We start from the raw sequence: 22,906 nt of genomic DNA on the forward strand, positions 1-22,906 counted from the left end.
GAAGGATGGAAAAGAAGGGAACAAATAGGTGACAAGAACTTCCCATACCTATGGAAAGAGCCAGATCTCTAATACAATAAACAAACAAAACACCTAATTAACTCAATCCAAAAAGGCCTTCTCTAAGGCATACTGTATTAAAACTCAAAAATTAATGACAAATGCCCTGACCAGTGTGGCTCAGTTGGTTGGAGCATCATCCTGTAAACAGAAAGGTCACAGGTTTGATTTTAGGTCAGGACACATGTCTAGGTTGTGGTTTGGTCCTCAGTAGGGGCACATGTGAGGGTCAACCAGTTATACAAGGGTCAACTGATTGATGTTTCTCTCCCTCCCTCTCTCCTTCTCTCCTTCCTCTCTCTCTAAAACCAATGAGCAAGTTCTCAGGTGAGGATTAAAAAATTACTGACAAAGGAAATAATTCTCAAGGTAACCAAGGAGAAGAAGAAAGTAACCTATAAGGAAAACCCCTCAGGTTATCATTGGACTTCTCAGCAGAAGCTCTACAAGCTAGATGACAGTGGGACCAAATACTCAAACTACTGAAAGAGAGAAATTACCAGTTAAAAATAATATATTCATCAAAGTTATCCTTTAGAGGTAAAGGAGAAATAGAGACTATTCCAGACATACAGAAACTGAGGGAATTTATCAGTGGAAGACCTCCATTGCAGGAAATACTCAAGGAGGTTATTCTACCTGAAACAAAGAACAAAAGGTCACAAATTGTGAGTATGGTCACTACCAAACTTACAGTAGAAACAGGGATAACTTGTGACAACAGAAACTTAAAAACAGAAGGATTAAAATCTGAATTTGCAAAGAAGGATGGGGATTAGGTAAATTCAAAAGAAAATAATGACTTTGTATAAAACTTTCTTTTCCATAAACCTCATGGTAACCAGAAACAAAAACCCCAAACTGAAACACATAACTTTAAAAAAAGGAAACAGGGGACAAAAGTATGAAATACCACCAGACAAAAACACAACAGAAAAGATCAAATGGAGGCACAAAGCTACTCCCCCCCCCACCAAAAAAAGATAAAATGCTTATGGGAAATCCTCATACATCAATAATTACAGTAAACATAAATGGACTGAATTCACCAATAAAAAGACAGAGTAACTGATTAGATCCAAAACCAAAACACAATGATGTGCTGCTGCCTTCAGGAGACATATCCAAGTTGCAAAGACAAAAATAGACCCAAAGTAAATGGGTGGAAATGATTGTCCAAGCAAACAGCATCTACAAAAAAGCAGATGTAGCCATACTAATATTTGACAAAATCAGTTTCAATATAACAAAGGTAACAAGAGACAAAGATGGACATTACATAGTGATGAAGGGGGCACTACCTCAAGAAAACATAATACTTCTCAATATATGCAGCCAGTCAGGGAGCACCAGAATGTATAAAGCCACTACTAACAACTAAAGGGAGAAATAGACAAAAGCATAATCCTAGTAGGTGGCTTAAATACTCAATGAACAGCTCCAGAAAGATTGTCCAAAAAAGCAAATCAATAAAGAAATATCAGCCTTAAATGATACACTAGACCAAATAAGCATAATTGACATTTACAGAGACTTTTACCCCAGAACATCAGATTATTCATTCTTCTCTAGGACACATGGAATATTCTCAAGAATAGACTACCTGTTAGGACACAAAAGTAGCCTCCACAATTTTAAAATCAAAATCATACCAAGCTTCTTCTCTTACCACAATGCTTTGAAATTAGAAATCAAATGCAAAATGAAGGTTAAAAAAGCCCCACAAACATATAGAGATTAAGTAACATACTACTAAAAAATTACTGGGTCAAAGAAGAAATAAAAGTTGAGATCAAAAGATATATAGAGACAAATGAGAATGACAAAATGACTTATCAAAACTTTGAGATGCAGTGAAAGCAATAATAAAAGGGAAGTTTATATCAGTACAGATCTATCTCCAAGAAAAAAAGAGAAAGAAAAGAAAAATCCCAAAGTCAGCAGAAAAAGAAAATAATAAAAATTAGAGCAAAATTTAATGAAATAAAGAAAAAAAGACTGTTAGCAAAAGCATAATACAACAAAGAGCTGCTTCTTTGAAAAGATTAATGAAACTGAAAAACCCCTGGCTAGACTTACTAAGGAAAAAAAGAAAAAACTGAAACAAAATCAGAAACAAAAGAGAAGTTACCACAGACTTCACAGAGATACAAATGATCATATTAGAATAGTATGAAAGACTATATGCCATCAGTTTAATAACAGAAGAAATGGATATGATCCTAGAAATGCACAGTCCTAGTAGACTGAATTTTGAAAAAGTGGAAAATCTAAATAGACTAATCAACAGAGAGGAAATTGAAACAACCATTAGAAACTTCCCCAAAAATAAAAGTCCAGGACCAGACAGGTTTACTAGTGAATTCCACATAATATTCAAAGATTTGGCATGTATCTTTTGCAAACTCTTCCAAAAAATTGAAGAAGAGGCAATACATTCTAGCATATTTGTAGAGAGAAACATAACCCTGATACCAAAATCTGGCAAGAATAACACACACACATACACACTACAGAGTGGTATCTCTGATGAATACTTTATTTCCTTAAAAAAAAGCTAGCAAATTGAATACAATACATTAACAAATACATCATGAAAAAATGGGGTTAATTGCTGGGGTGCAAATATGGTTCAACAAATGCAAATTGGTCAAAGTAACATTCCATGTTAACAAAACAAAGGAAAAAATATATAATCTTATCAACAAATGCAGAAAAAGCATTTGATAAGATACAAAACCCATTTATGATTATAATACTCAATAAAATGGATATAGAAGAAAGATATCTCAAATAATGAAGGTCATATGGGATAAATCCTTGGCCAATATCATGCTCATTGGTGAAAAACTGAAAGAAAGTCTTTCCTCTAAAATCAGGAACAAGACAAGTTTGCCCACTTTCATCATGCTTATTCCGCATAGTTCTGGACATCCTAGCCAGAGCAATTGGGGAAGATAAATAAATAAAGGACATCCAAGTTGGGAATGAAGAAGTAAAAGTGTCACTTTTTGCAAATGGCATGACTGTGTATATAGAAAACCCAAAGACTCCACACAAAAAATAGAAATAATAAATAGAGTCAACCTGTAAGATTCAAAATTAATGTAAAACATCCATTGCATTCCTATACACTACCAATAAATTTTCAGAGAAGAAAATGAAAAAAATTCCTTTTGTAATTACAACCAAAAGAATAAAATGTCCAAGAATAAACAAAGAATGTAAAGGACCTATATACTGAAAACTACAAAATATTATTGAAAGAGATTAACACAGACATTTAAATCCATGTTTATAGATTAGAAGAATCAAGATAGTTAAAATGTCCACATTATCCAAAGCAATATACAGATTTTTGCAATCCTCATCAAAATTCCAGTGTCATTTTTTAAAGAAATGAAACAAAAAAATCATCTGATTTGTATCTGGGAACCATAAAAGACCCAGAGTAACCAAAGCAATCCTGAAAAAAAAGAAAATAGCTGAAGGTATCACATTATCTGACTTCAAATTATACTACAGATCTACGATAAGCAAAACAGCATGGTACTGTCAAAAAACAAAAACAAAAACAGACATACAGACCAATGGAACAGAATTGAGAGTCCAGAAATAAAACCACGTGTATATGGACAAATAATTTTTTTAAATTGCTTCTTTTTTTTAAGACTTTGTTTATTTATTTTTAGAGAGGGAAAGGAGGGAGAAAGAGAGAGAGAAACATCAATGTGTGGTTGCTGGGGGCCATGGCCTGCAACCCAGGCATGTGCCCTAACTGGGAATCGAACCTGCGATGCTTTGGTTCGCAGCCCGCGCTCAATCCACTGAGCTATGCCAGCCAGGGGCGGACAAATAATTTTTGACAAAGAAGCCAAAAACATAAAATGGAGGAGGGAAAAAAGCCTTTTCAATAAATGATCCTGGGAAAATTGGAAGGTCAAGTGCAAAAGAATGAAACTAGAGTATAGTTTTTCCCCATGTGCACACACACTAAAATGGATCAAAGACCTAGATACAAGATCTGAAACATTAAATTACACAGAAGAAACCACAGGTACTAAACCTATGGACCTGGGTCTTAGAAAAGATTTTATGAGTTTGACCCCAAAGTCAAGAGGAACAAAGGCAAATAATAAATGAATGGGACCATATCAAACTAAAAACCTTTTTCACATCAAGAGAAAGCATGAACAAAACAAAAGGGCAACCACCCAAATGGGAGTTGACATTGGCAAATAGCTCCAACAAGAAGTTAATAACTAAACTACATCAAGAACTAATACAACTCAACACCAAACAATTCAGTTTTAAAAAATGGGCAAAGGACCAAAACAGACACTTGTCTCAAGAAGATATTCAAATGGCTAATAGATACATAAAAAGATGCTCAATGTCACTAGCCATTAGGGAAATGCAAATCAAAACTACAATGAAATACCACCTCAGAGCTGTTAGAATGGAATAAGGCAGGCAATAACAAGTGTAGGAAAGGTTGTGAAAAAAAGGAGCTCTCATTCGCTGCAGGTCAGTATGTAAACTGGCACAGCCACTATGGAAAACAGTATGATGGTTTCTCAAAAAATTAAGAATAGTTATAGTTTGACCCAGCAATCCCTCTTCTGGGTATCTATATGAAAAATTTGAAAACATTTATTTGCAAAGATGTATGCATCCCTATGTTCATTGCAACATTATTCTTGGTGGCCAAGACATGGAAACAACCAAAGTGTACTTTGATAGATGACTGGATAAAGAAGATATGGTACATATATATTGTGGAATACTACTTATCCATAAGAAAAGATGAAATACTACTTTAGGATATTATGGATGAACCTTGAGAATATTATGCTAAGTGAAGTCAGTCAGAGAAAGACACCATATAATTTCACTTATATATGAAATCTAAAGAACAAAATAAAACAGAGACAGACTCATAGATACAGAAACAGACTGATGGTTAGCAGAAACGAGAGGGTTTGGGAGACTGGGTGAGAAATGTGAAGGGATTCAGAAGTACAGATTGTTAGTTACAAAACAGTAACTGGGAGGTAAAGTACAACACAGGGAACATTGTCAATAACATTGTGATAACTGTGTATGGTGCCAGGTGGGTACAGGAAATATCAACTGGAATACTGTAAGGTATATGATTATCTAATGAATGGGCTGTACATCTGAAACTAATACAAAATAAAAGTGAATGTAAATTGTAATTGGAAAATTTTTTAAATAAAATTAAAATAAATATTAACGCTCAGAAAATAAAATAAACTAAAAACCTGGAAAAGTATATAATAAAGCATAACTTTGCCAGTGTTTAAAAAAACATTGAGTACAAAAAACACTTTTAAGACTCATCTTCGAATGAATAAATACATTATGTATATTTAAGTTCAAGTATTTTGATAGAGTTCACTTGGGATCTGAATTTGAAAAACCACCTAACACTAAATGCTACCATGCTGTGGGAAAATAGGATTTCTAATAAACAATGGTAATGTGAACTACTATATTTCCTCAAGTTATGAAAGGCAAGGATCAATAAGACTTGGTGAATGTGAAGATTACAGCAAGATTTCAGGACTACTAAATCACACTTTAAGTAATATCATAATTTTATCTCTTTATTCAATCATTGTAGCCACATTTTTTCTTTGATGTAGTAATACTTTCTCCAGGGGTTTAATTATTTAATTAAATAACAGTATTTAATTCAATAACAAACAATCAGAGCTGTTCTCTTCCATTGGCAAATTTTTAGAGTTAGTTTTATTTAATTCATTATATAATTAATCTTGCCAATGGATGTAAATCCCTCATTAGTTTAAAAACCATTTTTATTGAGATAAGGGGCTATATATATTATTTTAGAATGTTATGGCATTTCTCTATTATTCCATCTAAATGATGATATGTCAAATTAATTTTTAAACTAGTGAACTCTTAAAGTATATTACTCAGGAAATCAATTATTGGTTGCAGGTAAGAGGTATGCAACAATATGTTAAAGTAAGAAGATGATAATTTTATGCTAGTAAAGTGGGTAATGCTTATCTAGACAACTAAAGATGTATATGGTATTTCTCATTTCGTATTATGGGCAAACATATTTTATGAATAAATATTTCAAATTAAGTAGCTGTTTTCAATAATTTGGAACAAAAATTCCTTAGTAATTGTTAATATATTAAAATTTCTAAATGGATTTTCTTTTGTATCTGCCAGGAAGGCAGTTCTTTAAGGTTGGTAAATTTAGAATATTTTGGTTATTTCCATTTTGAGTGCACCACTACTATAAAATGTATACATTTAGGTAAGGTATATACATATGTTTACCTGAATTGGCAAGGCTAGCCCATAGCACATATCTGTCACGTAGAAAACTTACAAAAAGTATATTTTGAATATAAGATTATACAAAGTTTCAAAGGAAACTTGGCATTTCTGCCAATACTGAAATTTGCCTGTGCTAATTTAAACTAGATTTAATATTCCCATTGATTCTTAGAAGACCATGTAAAAGGTGATAACATATGAGTATATGAATAAACACTTTATGACTTTTAAAGACTTAAAAATGAGAATACAAATTTATAATACTTCTTAACTACTATAAGAATACACATGCTATCCTTTGGAAGAAGGAGCTACATACCTGACAGGTAATGTTCTGTCTCCTTTCCTCCTATCCATTTCTCTTTGGGGGACAGGATACCAACGAAAATTCAGTTTCCAGTTGAAACCCCCATAGGTCATGTCTGACCCAGCCATATATTCAAACGTATCATCGCTAATCACATCAATGATGGGGCACACAACTGTTTTCCTGCAGGAAAAGTAAAACCAGTAAATAATAATTTAAACATTACATTTGTTTCTTCAAACTAAATATAGCTGACATAAATTATAGTTAAATATAGCTATAGTTGAAATTTAATTATTTTGTGACATTAATATAATTTTATTTGATTTCATCTTTTTATCTATAGAATTATTTCTTTTTATCACAGTCAACTTTATACTCCTATGTATAATCTAATCAAATATAATAACTGATCTTCAGCTGATTTTCAAATGCATTCTAAGTATTAACTCAGCAGGATGAACATGGTCTGTTTTTCATAAAACCTTCCCCTACAGCATGATTAGTAGAGCTGTTTTGATATTATGCATTATTTTAGCAATTTCATTTATAGAAAAGCAATAAGCTACAGGAGAATAAATGATTGCAAATTTGATCTTGCAGTTCGAATCTCAGGGGGGTTAGGTTAGTTTAAAGAGACAGTTCTGAGAAAATCTTTATGGAGACAATATCTATTATGAAAAACAAACAAAAACCAACAAACAGAAATAACCATAAAAATAGTGGCATCAGTTTAAGTGAATGTTTCCTATAAAAAGTATTAGGGTCATGACAATTTCTGAGTGAACTGTCCTCTACTTAAGACATTTATTGTAACAATCTAGATATTTTAAGACAGAGAAAAATAATCAACATCAGTTTCCAATGTTTATCCCCAGACCCATCTTTTCTTAAAGAAAGAGGAACAGCTTCTGGATGTGGCTTTTAGGATAAGAAATTTTTCACCATGGGAAGTCATTAGGTACTCTTTTAATCCAAGTTGTGCCTTCTCAAGTCTCCCCCTACTCCTGGCTTATATGTTTTGCTACAGGATCAACCTTGTGTCATCTCCACAGTAAATGTGTGGGTCTATACAAGTTTTCCTTAGTTGTATCCTGTTCTGAAGAACAGAGCTTATTTTTCAGCTTTGGTCCAAGGTAAACACACAAATATGCTTTGGAATCACCCATAGATGTGGAAAGTAAAGAAATGCTATCCATCATGTATTCTGGTTCTTCACACCAGTATCACCAACACTTATTTCAATTGGGTTTTATATTCCACACAATTAATTAGAGTCTAGAATTCTCTGAAAACAATAGAATCCGTCCATCCTTGGAAAAGCTCCTTGGTAACACTGGTTCCTACAAAATTAATATATTTCTCTCTTTCTTCATTAAATTTAATAATTTAATTTGTAAGGAGATGAAATTAGATCTAATAACATTGAACAGGACTTCATTATATCTTATGGCAACTTCAGAATTTACAAGTAGGACAACATATTAGAGTTCATTACATACAAATACAATTTAGGTATGCTGTTAGATTAAAAAGTAAATGATCTATGCATGGTCATATTAAAACAACATCATATTAAATACTCACTAAGTTGAATATGAAACACATGTTTTAAAAAAGCAGCATAATGTATGAAATGTTGCCAGGAAATGCATTTAAGATGTTTCAAGTTCATTTTATTTTGTCAGTCTTACCCTCCTGTAGGCTCTGTACAATACACAGGGTGGAAAAATGTTATTAGCTGTGTAGTACACTCAGTTGACTAAAAGGTTCCTACTGCTTTATTCAACTGCTATGGTTCAGTTTTAACAGCCTCCATCCATCTTCCTGGCAAGTACCAAATCTTGCCACTTACGTGATATAGCTGGACTAGCTTGCACTGTGTGGCCCTGTCTAGGGTGTTTAATTAAAAACCTCAATTCTACAAAGACCTTTTTACTGTAGGTGAAATGACTTTGCAAGCAAGGTGTTAAGCAATACTATGTTATATCAGACAGTATTTAACATAGTTGTCTTCCTTAAGTGCTTGGAAATTATACTCATTTATCATCAATGTTTATGGGGATGCTCAAAAAAAGCTGATACTTCATAGCCTTGTCATCAGAGAGAACTGCGGTTATCCATAAGAGTTCTTAATTTCTACAACATATTATTTAGTCTTTCATTTCACCATTCTTATATACAAAGTGGCAATATTGTTTAAATAATGAAACATTCTTTATTACTGTGCTCTCCATGTTTTTTTTTTTTTAATTCTGAGTGGAATGTGAGGTTTTATGTGTTTATTTTTAAGGTCCTGGCAAGGTGGTTTTGAACTAGGCTTTGAATAAGGACACTGACCTAGTAGAAAGAAGACTGTTCTGGGAATGGGAGGAACTGAATTACTCCCATTACTCTCAATAACTGGGGCAAGCTACTTAATTTATATGTTCCTCCTTATTAGGCACAAGTACAAAGGTAAGGTAAGAATGTCTACATTACCTACCTCACAGAGTGGTTGTGAGGATACCATAAGTTGCTTTGAAAACCTGCCAAAATTGCACTATTTCAAATTATACTGTTTTCCTTCACCTAATAAAATGAATATTCAACACATGTTTACTGTTTGAATTAACTATTTCTTAATCAAATATTCATGTGCAGCACAAATAAGCGAAGTTCTTTATTAAGTGAGGAGGATGGGGATGGCTTACTTAATTTAGTTAATTTTATTTCATTTTATTATTTTATTTTTATTTTTAATCCTCATCCAAGGATACGCTTCCATTGATTCTACAAAAAGAGGAAAAGGGAAAGAGAAAGAGAACCATTGGTGTGAGGAAGAAACACAAATGGATTGCCTCCTGTATGCACCTCCACCAGGGAATCAAACCCACAGCCTTATGCTGTATGGCACAGTGCTCCAACCAACTTAGCCACCACCCAGGGTGAGGGTATGGCTTTTTTAAAAGCTAGGAAATAAACCTCCTGAAAATAGCAACCTAGAAAAGTTTTGATGGAAAGCCTAAACTGTCCTGACAGGTTCAGACATGACCCAGGCAGACATAACACACGAGTTCTTACCTGTCTTCTTTTATTCTGGCCAGCAAGGGCTCCAGCCATCCAAAAGTACATTCACAGTGTGCATCAAGAAAGGTTATGACCTGCCCTTTTGAAGCAGCTGCTCCTCGGAGACGGGCGCGTATTAACCCAGAGCGCTCTTCCATTCTGATAATTTTTACTGGCACATCTAAATTTTTCACATAATTTTCTAATGTCAACTTGAGAAAATCTGTAATGTGCAATAAGAATTTAAAAGAAAGTTTTGAAACTGTTTTAAGACACAGCAGAGATACTACGGGTCAGATGAATATTCAGCACATAGAAATAGTGTCGAACTCTTGCAACTATTTTTGCAGTCGGTGGCATAAAGGTACAGAAATTGCATCAGTCTATTCATGTCGAGTTCATTATAACCTGCCACTTACTTGGCTGACAAGGATAAGGATAAAATTGGAAGTTAATACACCAAACTGTAATTGAGAAACTGGGCCACACTGGCAAATGAAGGCTCCTCAATTATGTTATTTTGCATTTACCTGAACTAAAAGAAAAAAAAAGACAAGTATCCATAAGTCATATAAATGCTCAATCATATAAGCAGTTAAGTTGTGGGAAAAAAGGAACTGTTTTAAAAGTCATTTTGGCTGATTTCCTGGGTTAGTAAGAACCAAATGGAATCATGAGAGAAACTGTAATAATTAGTTACTTGTTTCTGGAGTTGGCATTGCCTGGGTACATTGATGAAAAGGCACTGATTATGATGGGTGGCTTCAGGGCTAGTATAATTATAAGGAAAACACAGATCATTTCCCAGCTGTCCTTTTGACCATAACAAAGTTTTCTAATTTAAGAAAATATATGAGAAAAATATTTATACCTCTTTCACTGGCATCATCAACCAAGATGACCTCAGAAAGTAAATAGTGTGGGGAACGATTAATAACACTGTAAACAGTTCGGAGGAGAGTGCTCCAAGCTTCGTTATGAAACACAATGACTACACTCGTGTTTGGAAGTTCATCAGGGTAGACCTTTGTCTTGCATCTGGAAAAAAGGAATGTTGAAGGATATGTTAATAAATAATTCATTTTTCATTCTGATCCCTGTAATAAAAAATACCCATAATAGCACAATTTTAAACTTGAAAGGTCCTTATAAAGGAAACATTTTATGCATATATACAATAACTTTCCTTTTTATAAATGCTGTGAGTAATCAGTTGGCATTTAAAAATTAAATATGCACAATTACTAATATTTCACTTTAATTCCTTCAGAGAACCAAGCAGCATGACTTCCACAAGTCTAAGAAAGCTAAAATAATGTTCTGAGACTGTCAGTAGAAGATCAGTTACAACAGGAACAGATTAGTTCATTTAGTGGATATAATTTTAATCATTGTTTAGAAAAGGAGAATTATTATATAACTCAAAAACTCTTAAGAACATAAAAAGACATGCATCCACAGGATTTTGAAGCATGTAGAATGAAGATTATTTTTTCTATTCTCAAATCAAGTAGGGCATGCTTTCCATTCTCTTTCAGAACGCTATAACCATGTCTACTTTGAAAGAAAGTTTAAGAGCCAGGATGTATGTGGCAGAGTCTCAGTTAGTGTTCTGTATAATCAAATTGGAGATCAGGAAAGGGAATAGGTAGGCCACCAGCACTCCTCAACCTTTAATGGGCATAGGAATTACCTAGGGATTTTTTAAAATGCAGACTCTGATTCCATAGGTCTGGGTTATAGTCTGAGCTTCTGCACTATTAAAAAGACATCCAGGGGGTTCAGAGGCCACTGGTCCCTAGAGCAAACTGATTAGTAAGGGGCTAATCCATAATTGTCATTACTACTAGAACTTGGTTTCCTGAGAAAAGAATTTAGCTTCACTCATGAATCCAAAGCAGCCCAGATTTTACTTTTCAAGCAATCAATCCAAAAATGTACATTTGAATAAATAATATTCATATTGTTCTGGTAGTCATCCAAAGTTTAATCATGTAGGTGGTCCTTATCCTGTCAATTTGTCAACATTCAACATTCAGACATTTCTGTCATGCAATGTAAAATCATCGTGATTATAGAATATTAAAAAATACCACTGGGTATCCATAGTTGGAATTAAACTTTATTCACATTATTTTTCTTCATATAAAATATTCTGAAGAACTAGATGATTAAAGTTATTCTATAAAACAAAATGAACCCAATATTTCTTGCCACTCACAAATGACCCAACACATGACACAAAACAAGCATTGTTATAATTACCCATGAATGAGAAAATCCAATAAAATGTGAGAAAATAAAACATATAATAAAACAAATACTGATTGTGTGCCTATTGAGATTTTAATCATCTTTTAAAGTAGTATAAATTTTACCTACTTAGTGAAGTCTTCTGCAATATAATCAAGTAAGAATGTACATGTACCTGAACTACTTTTCTTCAGCATATATTTATTTGGAAAACATTTAATAAGCATCTGCAATATATGAGATACTGTATATATAGGAAAAGAAAAATGTAGGGAGGAAAGGTAGTTTGATTCATAGTCATTCTCCCCATTCTGCTGCCAGATTCAAGTAGCTTCTATGTGCTTCATCATCATTTGACTTAAAGTTCTACACAGCTCAGCACTACATGAACTTAGGAAGCCATATTGGTAAGTCAGAAAGCATGTCTCCATGATTTTCCTCAACTCTCAATTATTTGGCATTATCAAAACACCTCACCACACACCTCACCACTTTCAGCATGTTAAGAAAAATGTGTGGTGAAGATAATCATCATCGTCATCATTACCAATAAAGAAATAAGACTGGAAAAATGGGCTGAAGCAGTCTAATGGTTAACAACTAGCTTTGCCTGAGGATTACAGTCTATAAATGCTACTCAGTATTATTTGGAATAATGTGATGAATTTTAAATCAAATTTTATGTCATACTAAATGCCAACAAAGAAAATATGAATGAAGTATTCATTTAGGTAAATCACTTAAAATGTCAAAATAAAAGCAGACACTTAGATACACTTTCTTAAATCATTTCTATCATGCTCTATTTTTGTAGTTTAAAAAAATCTACTCACAAATGTTAATTTTGTATTCATAATATGTGACAAAGTTATACTGACCCAGTTCACTATTAATGCAGCTATTATGTTTGCTTAGAAAAATCTCTGTACTATGTCATTATTTAATGCAGCATAAAAATAAAATGTGGCTAATATTTTCATTAACTCTTCCTCCTTACCTGTGTGAAAAGTTATTTGGCAAAGAAAACTTTGTCTAATAATAAAATCATTTATAGTATAATTGTTAAACTACAAAAATCAATCATTTTCTATGTCAGTTTATCTAGTCACCTCAAATACATAAATCAATGAGTTAGGATATACATTGTTTCTGATAGTTTTGTGATACACTGAACTAGTATTATTGCCTGTATTTCATCAAAGCTATTATTTCCTCTATTTCACTCGTGGTAAGATACAACATGATCGTAGGTACCACTGAAAAAATCTTACAATCTAATTGTAATCTCTTTGGGGAAATGTTGGTTACATTTAAATTCTACACATGTGGTTTATTCAGCACACATAACTTAGTGAAAGCATTGCTGTATAAATAGCCATGACCATATTCATACACACTTAAAAAATATTGCCTACATTACAACTGCTGGCTGGGTGACAATGTCTGTAACTAACCATTAACTGTAACACTTATCCTGACTTAAGACATATAAAATATAAAAAGTACATTTCTCACAACAGGCAAATACAATAATTTTCTGGTATAGTCAAGAAAAATTACTTAAAGTGTTATTTAGGTTTTTAAAAAAATAGTTTTAGTTTCTAAGATGGTAGAATCTATAACTCCCTGATTTTCCAGGCATGATTATAAATAAAGAAACAGGAGAAATCTGTATTGGAGGTGGGGATACTTAAATAGATTGGACTGCTCTAGTATTCTCTTCTTCCTGACAGATGGTGAACATTGTCTTCTTTGTAATATTACAAAAAAAATTTCAATATTGTCCAGTTTAGCCTTTATATATTTTATATAGTAGGAATAAAGTAGATAATTTTGAATGTGTGGTAGACATTACTTGGTCTAAAAGCCCAGAATTGCCAAATGTTGGAATTGACAAGGATTTCAAAGCTGACTAATTCAAATATTGATTTCACTGAGTACAAATTTCAAATCACATAGCTAGTTCAATACTCTGGCAAATAAAGAAATACAATGATAATAATAAGGTGATTTGTTATTTAATAATATTAGTAACAGTAATGTTTTCCCCGTATTATATGCTATATGAAACATTTTAAATATTACTGGTATCTGAAAATTACAAAAATTGAATTACTCAAAAATATGCCTTAATCTTATGCTGAAATATATATATCTTTAATCAAATAGAGCAATGATTTTCCCCAAGGAGTTTGTCATTAAAACTAAGCATAGAAAATCAACTTTCACAAAATTATGTACATACAGACCAAATACTGTTTTAGCAATCTGTCTTATGAAGGCATTAGTTTTCTCTTATATAAACATCTAAGTGAAATTGGTAAAATTGACATTAGTGTGGGAGCATAATGTATAAGTAACAGAGTAAAAGTGGCAGGTTACAAAAGCAATTTTCATCAATTTGAAAGGAGTATTTGATTCTTACTAGTACAATTAACTTCCTGAAATCTGGTATTCTAGTAAAGTCACAAGCATTATCACAGCAATATTTCATATTTGTACTGTATTATGACATTCTAAATCTATAATAATTAAAGTATGAGTTTGTTTTCTTTTAATTCTGTAATAACATATTTGTGACTCTTAATCTTGGCTGTACATTGGAATCACCCCGTGAGCCTGGAAAAAAAAAAAACCCAAAAACTGATGCATGTATTTCAGCAACAGAGATTCTGTTTTTAACTTACAGCCAAAGTTGAGGACTGTTGCTGAAAGTTATTCACTAATTTTTAATAATATATGTATATATATGCTTATTTATATATACATATATTTAAGTATATAACTATATAAATAAAACCCTTTTACTTACATCAACATTTTAAAATAAGATGCATAAAGTTAATATAATATCTCTTTTTATGTTTGTAGCACTATTTCCTATAATTATAGCCCTGGAGTTGGAAAGTCTCCTCCACTTCATTTACAATCTCTTTGTCATCTAGTACACTAGTGTCAGTCAGTCTTCTCTTTTTCATCTGTTGATTTATAAATATATGAGAAATAAATCCACCCATCCTACTTGAAAGAAAATATAGGGGTAGGGTCATGTTTCCAATGTCTGAAACATGGAAAGACAGTGAGATCGTGTTATCTGTTTACCTTCTTTTCACTTGGGTATGCACACACTATGAGAACAAAGACTATTACAATTTGATTTTATCCTTTTCTAAACCATACTGATGTATTCAGATAAGCTACTGAGTACAACATGCCATATCAAAGAAAAATTGACTATAGATGAAAATGTGAAATCACAAAGGATCCATAATTACACGGTGGCTTAGACACAATCCATTTAGGACTACAAACAAAGGTTGTCAACACTGCAGTGTGTGTGACTTGTTGGATTGCTGGTCAGTGAGTCAGTGGTCACTTTTTTACCACCTCAATCAAAGGTTAATAACAATCATTTAAAATAAAGACTAACAATAGAAGTCCTCTATAGCCTTCTTACTTTTAAAAGCTATAGGAATTGCATTGAGTGTTGCAGAATCACGTGTGGTTTCTACATTTCCAAATCATTAACACTGATATTCACAGAGGAAAATTTCATCATTTTCCAATGCATCCATGCAAAAAATACTTGGGCAACAGGACAGTAGTTCTTTCATAATCATTAAACAGCTCGGGGCCTCAATAAAATGAAACATTTAATTTTGTATGGGTTTCTATATATTGATTTCAATTTGCATTATATTAAAATCTTTCAAAAGTAAGTTCCTATAAGTCATAATTACCTCAATAATTCAATTTTTTAAAAGAATCAAATCTTTATCAATCTTCTCCAAACACCTTTATTTTAAAATCCAGGTAGACCCTGTACTCATTGTTGCCTATTTGCTAGTAGAGCCACTCCTTCCTTGCTCCTTCTGTTTTCTTGTACACATTTAGATGGGTGGAGTGAGAGAGTTATTGGGTTATTGATGTGTTTCCAAGACTCCCTTGCAGGTTGGCTTGTGTTTGAAATATGCCAAAAGGACCTCAGAGAGAGATTGACAAGTTGGAGCAACCAGAAACAGGAAGCCAGGTAATGTCTCGCTCCCTTTCCCTAACACCATAAAGAACTAGTCTGCCTGCTCTGACACCTGAATCTTTTTAACCTGATTATACTGTTTCATAATAAAGCTATCTAATCCAATAGACTAAGGGATTCTTTAAAAGAAGAAATATTCATTGTATTTACCTCTGCCTCTCCAGAATATAGCGTTCTGCATGTCACAAAATATTTCATAAGGCATTGAGGAATATAAACTTTATAGTGAGGTTATTGTGTGATTTATCAGAAAAACTTCTCTGCTTTTTTAATCATCTGAACTAGAGGTATAGAAACACTAAATTTTCCACATTTCTGTCAGATCTTCAGTTGGTTTTGTTATTTAATCTTCTAGAGCAAGGGCAAATAATTGAGCTAGGGATTGGAAAGGGAAATAATATAAGAAAATGGGTCTACAGGTTATTCTATTATAACATATTCCTCTCCAACCTAAGTAACATCATTCCTGTTGAGACATATTGGAGCAAGCTCTCTACCTAGAAAAAAATGTCTGCCCCCCAGTTCTGCCACTTAGGATCTGTGAGCAAACTCTTTTGTTCAGTTTTATCATCACCTAAATCAGAGTAACACTACTGCCTTATCTGTTTTACATGACTTTTGAGGAAAACAAATGAAATTATAAATGTTATTATATGAATGTAATTTATTATACTATTCTTACATTATAAAACACGGTATACAATATTATAGATAAGGTCTATGTATTATTTGGGTCAGCCTTGCTTTTGATAGGATTCTGAGCATACCCATGTTCTAATAATTTCTCTTTCATCCTTAGATCCTGTGGCCAAACTTCCACTGTATTCCTCAGTTCTGATGCAGTTTCAATAATAGATCTGGTGTCCAGACCATCCTGGCTTGAGAACTTCTGTATTTGTTTATCCAGTTATAGCAATGTGGAATAAAAGTCCCTCCTCTTTCCCCTTCAGACCTTCTAAATCATTTATTGCTCTAATCTAAACTTTCTCTGGCTAGCTGTAGCTGTCAGCTATTCAAACTTCCTCCTTATTTACTTTAATCTCTGCTTATTATTTTCTACTGGGCAAATTCAGAGGGTCATGTTCCGCCTGCCTGCTGAGATCTCTGCTTCTGGGCTGCTTCTGAGTATCCATGAGCTGTCTACCAACTTGTGCTCCCTCATACCAACTGAAGCTTGGACTGCCCACCACTGCTTGCTCACTGTGGGGTATTATCAAATCCTGCATTCCCCAGCCAGAGTTCAGCCATCTCCTCCAGCAGTCAAGCCCTGATTTAAGAAACACCATAATATGAAAGCTAGTTCTAAGAGGTGAACATTTATTGGACTCTTAATTATGTATCATTGTATTGTACTATATATTTTATGTGGGTCATCTCATTTGTCCCTGAGAAGTGAAACCTTCTGAAACTACAAAGGTTAATTATCAGTACTGTGATTAAGGCTATAAATTTATAAATAGCTTCAATGCATACTTTAATAAATTCCAGGAAATAAATTTATTCAAGCAATAAAAAATTGCTGAAACAAGCCTCTTCTGAGAACAGGTTGCTCATGTGAGCAAACAGCTTTCTTCTCAGAACAATATGTATTTTACTTAAGTAGACAAACTGCTTGCTTATCAATGGACCTTGAGACCCTCTCCTCATCATGTCCACCAATCCTAAATTATTGTATCACATTCTTGACCAACCCAATCATAAACCACTGATACCCAGACCTCCAATTCTATAAATACCCACGTATAACTAGCCTCCTCTTTCCCAGACTATTAGAAATGTCTGTCAAGGTAGTTGTTATTCTGGTATTCTGGTTGTCTTTTGTGGACTAAGCTGTTGATAATCCTTATAATATTATGAACTAGTCATATTATTACTTCAATTTGTTAAGTAAAGATCCTGCTATTCAGATCAGTTAAGTAATTTGCTTCTAAGTGATGGAGCCAGGCTTCAAAAGTTGTTGTTCTATGGATAGAGTAAAGTTCTTTGCCACTTAAGGAGGAAACTGCCTTTGTTATGGAGAATTTTTAGATAAGGAACTTGGAGAAGCTGGGAGGAGCCAGAAGACTGAATTCCTAGGAAACAAAGAAAGTCTAACTGCTTTGAATGAGATGAGGGGTGCCTTTGCTTGCTACAGTAGGTTGGGGCCGGGAAGTGAGAAACACTTAAGAAAGAAGAAAGAAGGAACAAAGGAGAGGTGATCACCAAGTAAGATGCTGAGAGACTGAAGTAGCCATTAGACTTTCCTCAGTGTCCGTGATAGCTGGAATATATTTTTAAGATGAGTTATGTCCAAAGTTGATATTTGACTATAATGCTGTAATGCAATGCCACCTTCTGTCCTGGAGTTCATTAAACCTGCTGTGCCCATAAATGTACTGCATTAGTGGTTACAGGGCTATGTCTCTAATTTTAGAAAGAAGCCAGGTTTAGTTTTGGATTGCTCTGTGAGAAAATGGAGAAAATGGTCACAAAAGCAATTACAAAATCATAAGTCCACTGGGGCAGTTGAATAAATCCTATGAAAAGCTCTAGATGTCCACAGATAATTCTTTGTGGGTTTAAAATGACCTCATCTTGACTTTAACAGACTGGATTCAGTCAACTAACATCTGGTTTATATTAAAAACTAAAACATCATAGAGGTAATTTCTACCAAATAAATTTCTACCAATGGGCCATCAGATAGTCCCATTGGAGTTATTTCCAAGAGTTAATAAACAGCATTTTTTAAGGATATAAAACTGGATATTGTACAAGGATACTTCATATTCTTTCTATTGTGAAGAACGCCCCTGAATTTTAGAAGTGAACTATATCATTCAACTCTGTACCTAAAAGAAAAGGAATACCATTCAAGTAAGTGCTATAACCTTCAATGTTTTAGAACATGAGTTTGAGATTGCTCCTTTTCTGTGGCCCCTGAATATAACTCTTTCACGCTACTGAAAGCACTTAACTATGAGTTGTCTAAAATAAATGTTTATTGAATGTGATCATTGTAATGAAAGTGAGTTTGCAACAAAATTACTCATTACTGCCATTTGTATATTTAAATTCTTAGATTTGTTAATAGAATTTTATAAGAGTAGCAGTGGAATTTGGACCAGGCTTTGTTTCTGTCTCCATTGATGGCCTTAGCCAGGGTCAGCTGACCATTCTAAGCCTCAAGTTTTTTACCTCTGAGATAATGCAGCCACTATTCATCCAGGTTCACAGCCCAAAACTTTGATGCTAACATTACAAAGGTGATTTCGACATCATGAGTTACAATCTGGATGATTCCTCCCTCAATACCTTTATTACCCATCCTGCTATTGTATTCTCTTCACAGGCCATCACCTCTTCTTTAAGTTATTGCATGGTGTCAACATGGTACATTTGTAGAACATTCTTGATCCCCAACACATATCCTCCTCATTGGAGATCTAATGAGGATTCAAACAGCCACTCTTTTATTCAAATGTTTGTGATGGCTCTTCATTGCCTAAAACTAAAATCCAAAGGCTCCTCCTGACATGGCTCAGCACCAGTCCTGTTATCTTCTCCTGTCATTATAGCATTTAACTCTTTAGCAATATTGAACATCTCAAAGTTCCTTCAGGAAACAAAGTTCTCTCTCACACATTTATCTCTATCTGTGAATCTGTTGTTTTTGGAATGTTTTCCTCCCTGGATAACACACACATTGTTTAAGATAGGGCTCAAGTCAACTTCCCTTCTAAATTTGAACCCAAATGTTCCCCAGGGCTATTCGACACTTCTTAAACTCTAGTATGTTTTATACCTTTATTTCCCTTCCCTTCTCATATAAATAGTTAGGTAATTCAATACATTGAAAGAATGGAGTCATTTTGAAGTGTGTAAAAAATTCTCTGTTATACTACATTGCTGTTTTCAAGAAAAGATCTGAAAGGCTTCCTCTGCACTTAGTATTCTAATGAGACTTTCTAACTATAGAATTTTTTAATATAAAATATTTATTTGCAGTAGCTCCTGTATTCATGATTCTGCTTTGTGTGGTTTCAGTTAACCATGGCCAACTGCTCTTTGAAAATATTACATGTACAATTTCAGAAGTAAACAATTTATAAGTTTTAAATTGCACAGTTGAATAGTGTGATGAAACCTCTTGCCACCCAGCTTATCCCACCCTGGACTGAATCATCCCTCTGTCCAGTTTATCCACACTGTATACTCTCCCTGACCATTAGTTACTTAGTAGTAGTTCTCTCAGTTATCCATTTGACTGTAGCAGTATTGCAGTGCATGTGTTTAAGTAACTTTTATTTTGCTTAATAATGGACCCAAAGCACAACAGTAGTGATGCTAGCAATATGAATATGCCAAATAGAAGCTATAAAGTGCTTCCTTTTTATGTATGTATGGGGGAAAACATAGTATATATGGTACTTTCTGTGATTTCAGGCATCCACTGGGGGTCTTGGAAGATATATCTCATGGATAACAGGGACCACTGTACATACTAAAAATATGTTGGTTGTGAAGCATACATTCTTGGGAGAAGATGGAGTTAGAAATAAATGAAAGTTCAGTTGGTCAAGGAAAACTCTGTATCCAGAAAGAATTGTTATAGATGATATTTCAGAGTAAAAGCTTGTGTCAAGTACAGCCTAGCATTGGCAAGCGGCAAAAGCATTGCCATGTGTGCGGCCTAAACAAGCAAAACAAAAATATGCTAAAAATTGATGTTTTTTGTGGGACCTAGTATCAGATTAACAGGGACCAGATGATGAATTCAGAAGTAGAACACCACAGTACCTGTAAGTTCAGAGAAAGAAAAGAATTCACTCATGAGGAAATTGGGCTTCTGCTTTTACTGAACACACTAATACCAAGTATAGAAATCAGTCCATGAATCAGGATATAACATGGGGACTAAATCACAGGATCAAAGTGCTAGCTGAGAGACACACCAGCTCAGGCAAAACATAAAATGAGCTTGTCGAACTAGGATCAGGACCGCCATCAGCCTATACTGACCTTTGTGTGGTTAGAAAAAGATGCCCCTTCTGGACAGTAGAGCCCTGTCACCACAGACTTAAAAGCAAAGGAGATCTTTGTGCCCAGAAAAAGGCCCTTTTTCTTCCAGTGAGAAATAGCCACTTACTAAAATGCCCAGACAGCCTCATCAGCAGACAGCAGTCCTTCAGTCAGGTGTCTCTGTGCTGCACACAATGGACAACTCTACAGGGATGTCCTGAACCTGGAAATCCTTTGATTATCCTGGCTATAAAGATGATTAGTTCCATTTCCAGAGGCATAGCTTCATCTCTGGATCAAGAATTGGGAGCAGAATTCATAGTGAGGCAAAAAAATCAGGCAGGTCATTACACTTTATTGGAATGGAGTCGATGTGGAGAGTCCATCTGTATGGAATCAACTATGTGGGCTTTATGAGAACTTACTTTCTTTGGCACAGACAACGTTTTCACTTATTTCTACTTTTGTTTGCTTCAAAGCACTGTATGTCTACATATCTATATTTTCTAAAAATTTTTAAAAGATTTTATTTAGTTATTTTTTAGAGGGGAAGGGAAGGAGAAAGAGTGGGAGAGGAACATCAATGTGTGGTTGCTTCTCAAGCAGCCCCTACTGGGGACCTGGCCTGCAACCCAGGCATGTACCCTAGACTGGGAATTGAACCAGTGAGCCTTTGCTTCTGAGGCCAGCATCAACCGCTGAGCCATACCAGCCAGGTATTATTCTAAAATTTATATATATATATATGAGTTACATTCAATAATATTCTGAAATTGAATATTACAGGAAACAATTATACTCTGTTCCTGTGGCATAAAACTTAAATTCCATATGTTACACACATGCAAAAATATTTTAAAACCATTTATAAGAACAAAATTAAAAGCAAAGTGCCGTGTAAAAGAAGTGAAGAAATTAAAGCATAGAAAACAAGTTATTTTACCTTACAAAAATGTTTAAAAATATGAGAGTAATTGTAAGGTTTAATTGCTGCTGAATTAAGTCATAGTTAAGACTGTATGAATCACAAATTGCTCTTCTTTCCTCCATACCAAGTCTATTAATAAAAATAATATTTTTTTCCACTTAGTTTCCACTGAGCACAGCCATTGTTGTCAATGGCAACAGCAGGCACATCATTTTGGGTGAAGTGAGATTCATCTGATGTTTCCCCACCATTTAGAGTCTGGTAACCAAATTTTGGCAAGAATACAACTGGAGGGATGTGTCAATCTTAGTGCATTGTAGCAAGAGGCACATAATGTTGATTTGGCCATTAGTAATATTAATGTTGACCACTTGAGTATGGGGGTGTCTGCCAGATTTCTCCAATGTACAGTATATTTCCTATTGAAATATATAAGTTGCTTATGAGGAGATAATTTGAGATTTTGTAAATTTTTCTAGCTTTTATAAAAATTTTACTACTAGTTATATCAACCATTGGTGATTTCTGCCTTTAATATGCATATAGCATGCTTTTTTGTGTGTGTATTTGGCGGTGTATTCTCAGGGTACTTTTCTAGGAGTAGAACTGCCAATTCAAAGTACTGTAAATGCATATACGATTGTATTAGATGTTGACAAATATTCTACTATAAAGGTTGCACCAATTTGCTTTCCAATCATCAATGTTTGACAGTTTGCTTTCTTAGAGACTTGCAAACAAAATGTATTATCAAGCTTTGAAATTATCACCAGTCTGAATAAGATATCTTAAAGTAGTTTTAACTTGCATTTTTCTAATTAGGAATGAAGTCAAACTTCTTTTAGTGTTTAACATGTTTACAAGTCAATGTTACGTGTGTGAATGTATATATGTGTGTATAATGTCAGTTCCAGGTCTTTGCCATTTTTGT

The 22,906-nt window shown here is 33.9% G+C and overlaps 1 protein-coding gene across 5 annotated transcripts in view; it reads right to left on the reverse strand.

The window, feature by feature from the left end:
• Nucleotides 1-22,906, reverse strand: part of GALNT13 (polypeptide N-acetylgalactosaminyltransferase 13) — a 494,468-nt gene that overhangs the window by 192,840 nt on the left and 278,722 nt on the right. For all 5 annotated transcript variants that reach the window (XM_036023469.1, XM_028510990.2, XM_036023467.1 and 2 more), the window contains 3 exons: nt 10,629-10,795; nt 9,773-9,980; nt 6,722-6,892 (listed from right to left, as the gene is read on the reverse strand). In XM_036023469.1, coding sequence (XP_035879362.1) covers nt 6,722-6,892; nt 9,773-9,980; nt 10,629-10,795 — 546 coding nt within the window. The remainder of the gene's footprint in view (nt 1-6,721; nt 6,893-9,772; nt 9,981-10,628; nt 10,796-22,906) is intronic.

Source organism: Phyllostomus discolor, chromosome 4, assembly GCF_004126475.2.
Source record: "Phyllostomus discolor isolate MPI-MPIP mPhyDis1 chromosome 4, mPhyDis1.pri.v3, whole genome shotgun sequence".
Classification (NCBI taxonomy): Eukaryota; Metazoa; Chordata; class Mammalia; order Chiroptera; family Phyllostomidae; genus Phyllostomus; species Phyllostomus discolor.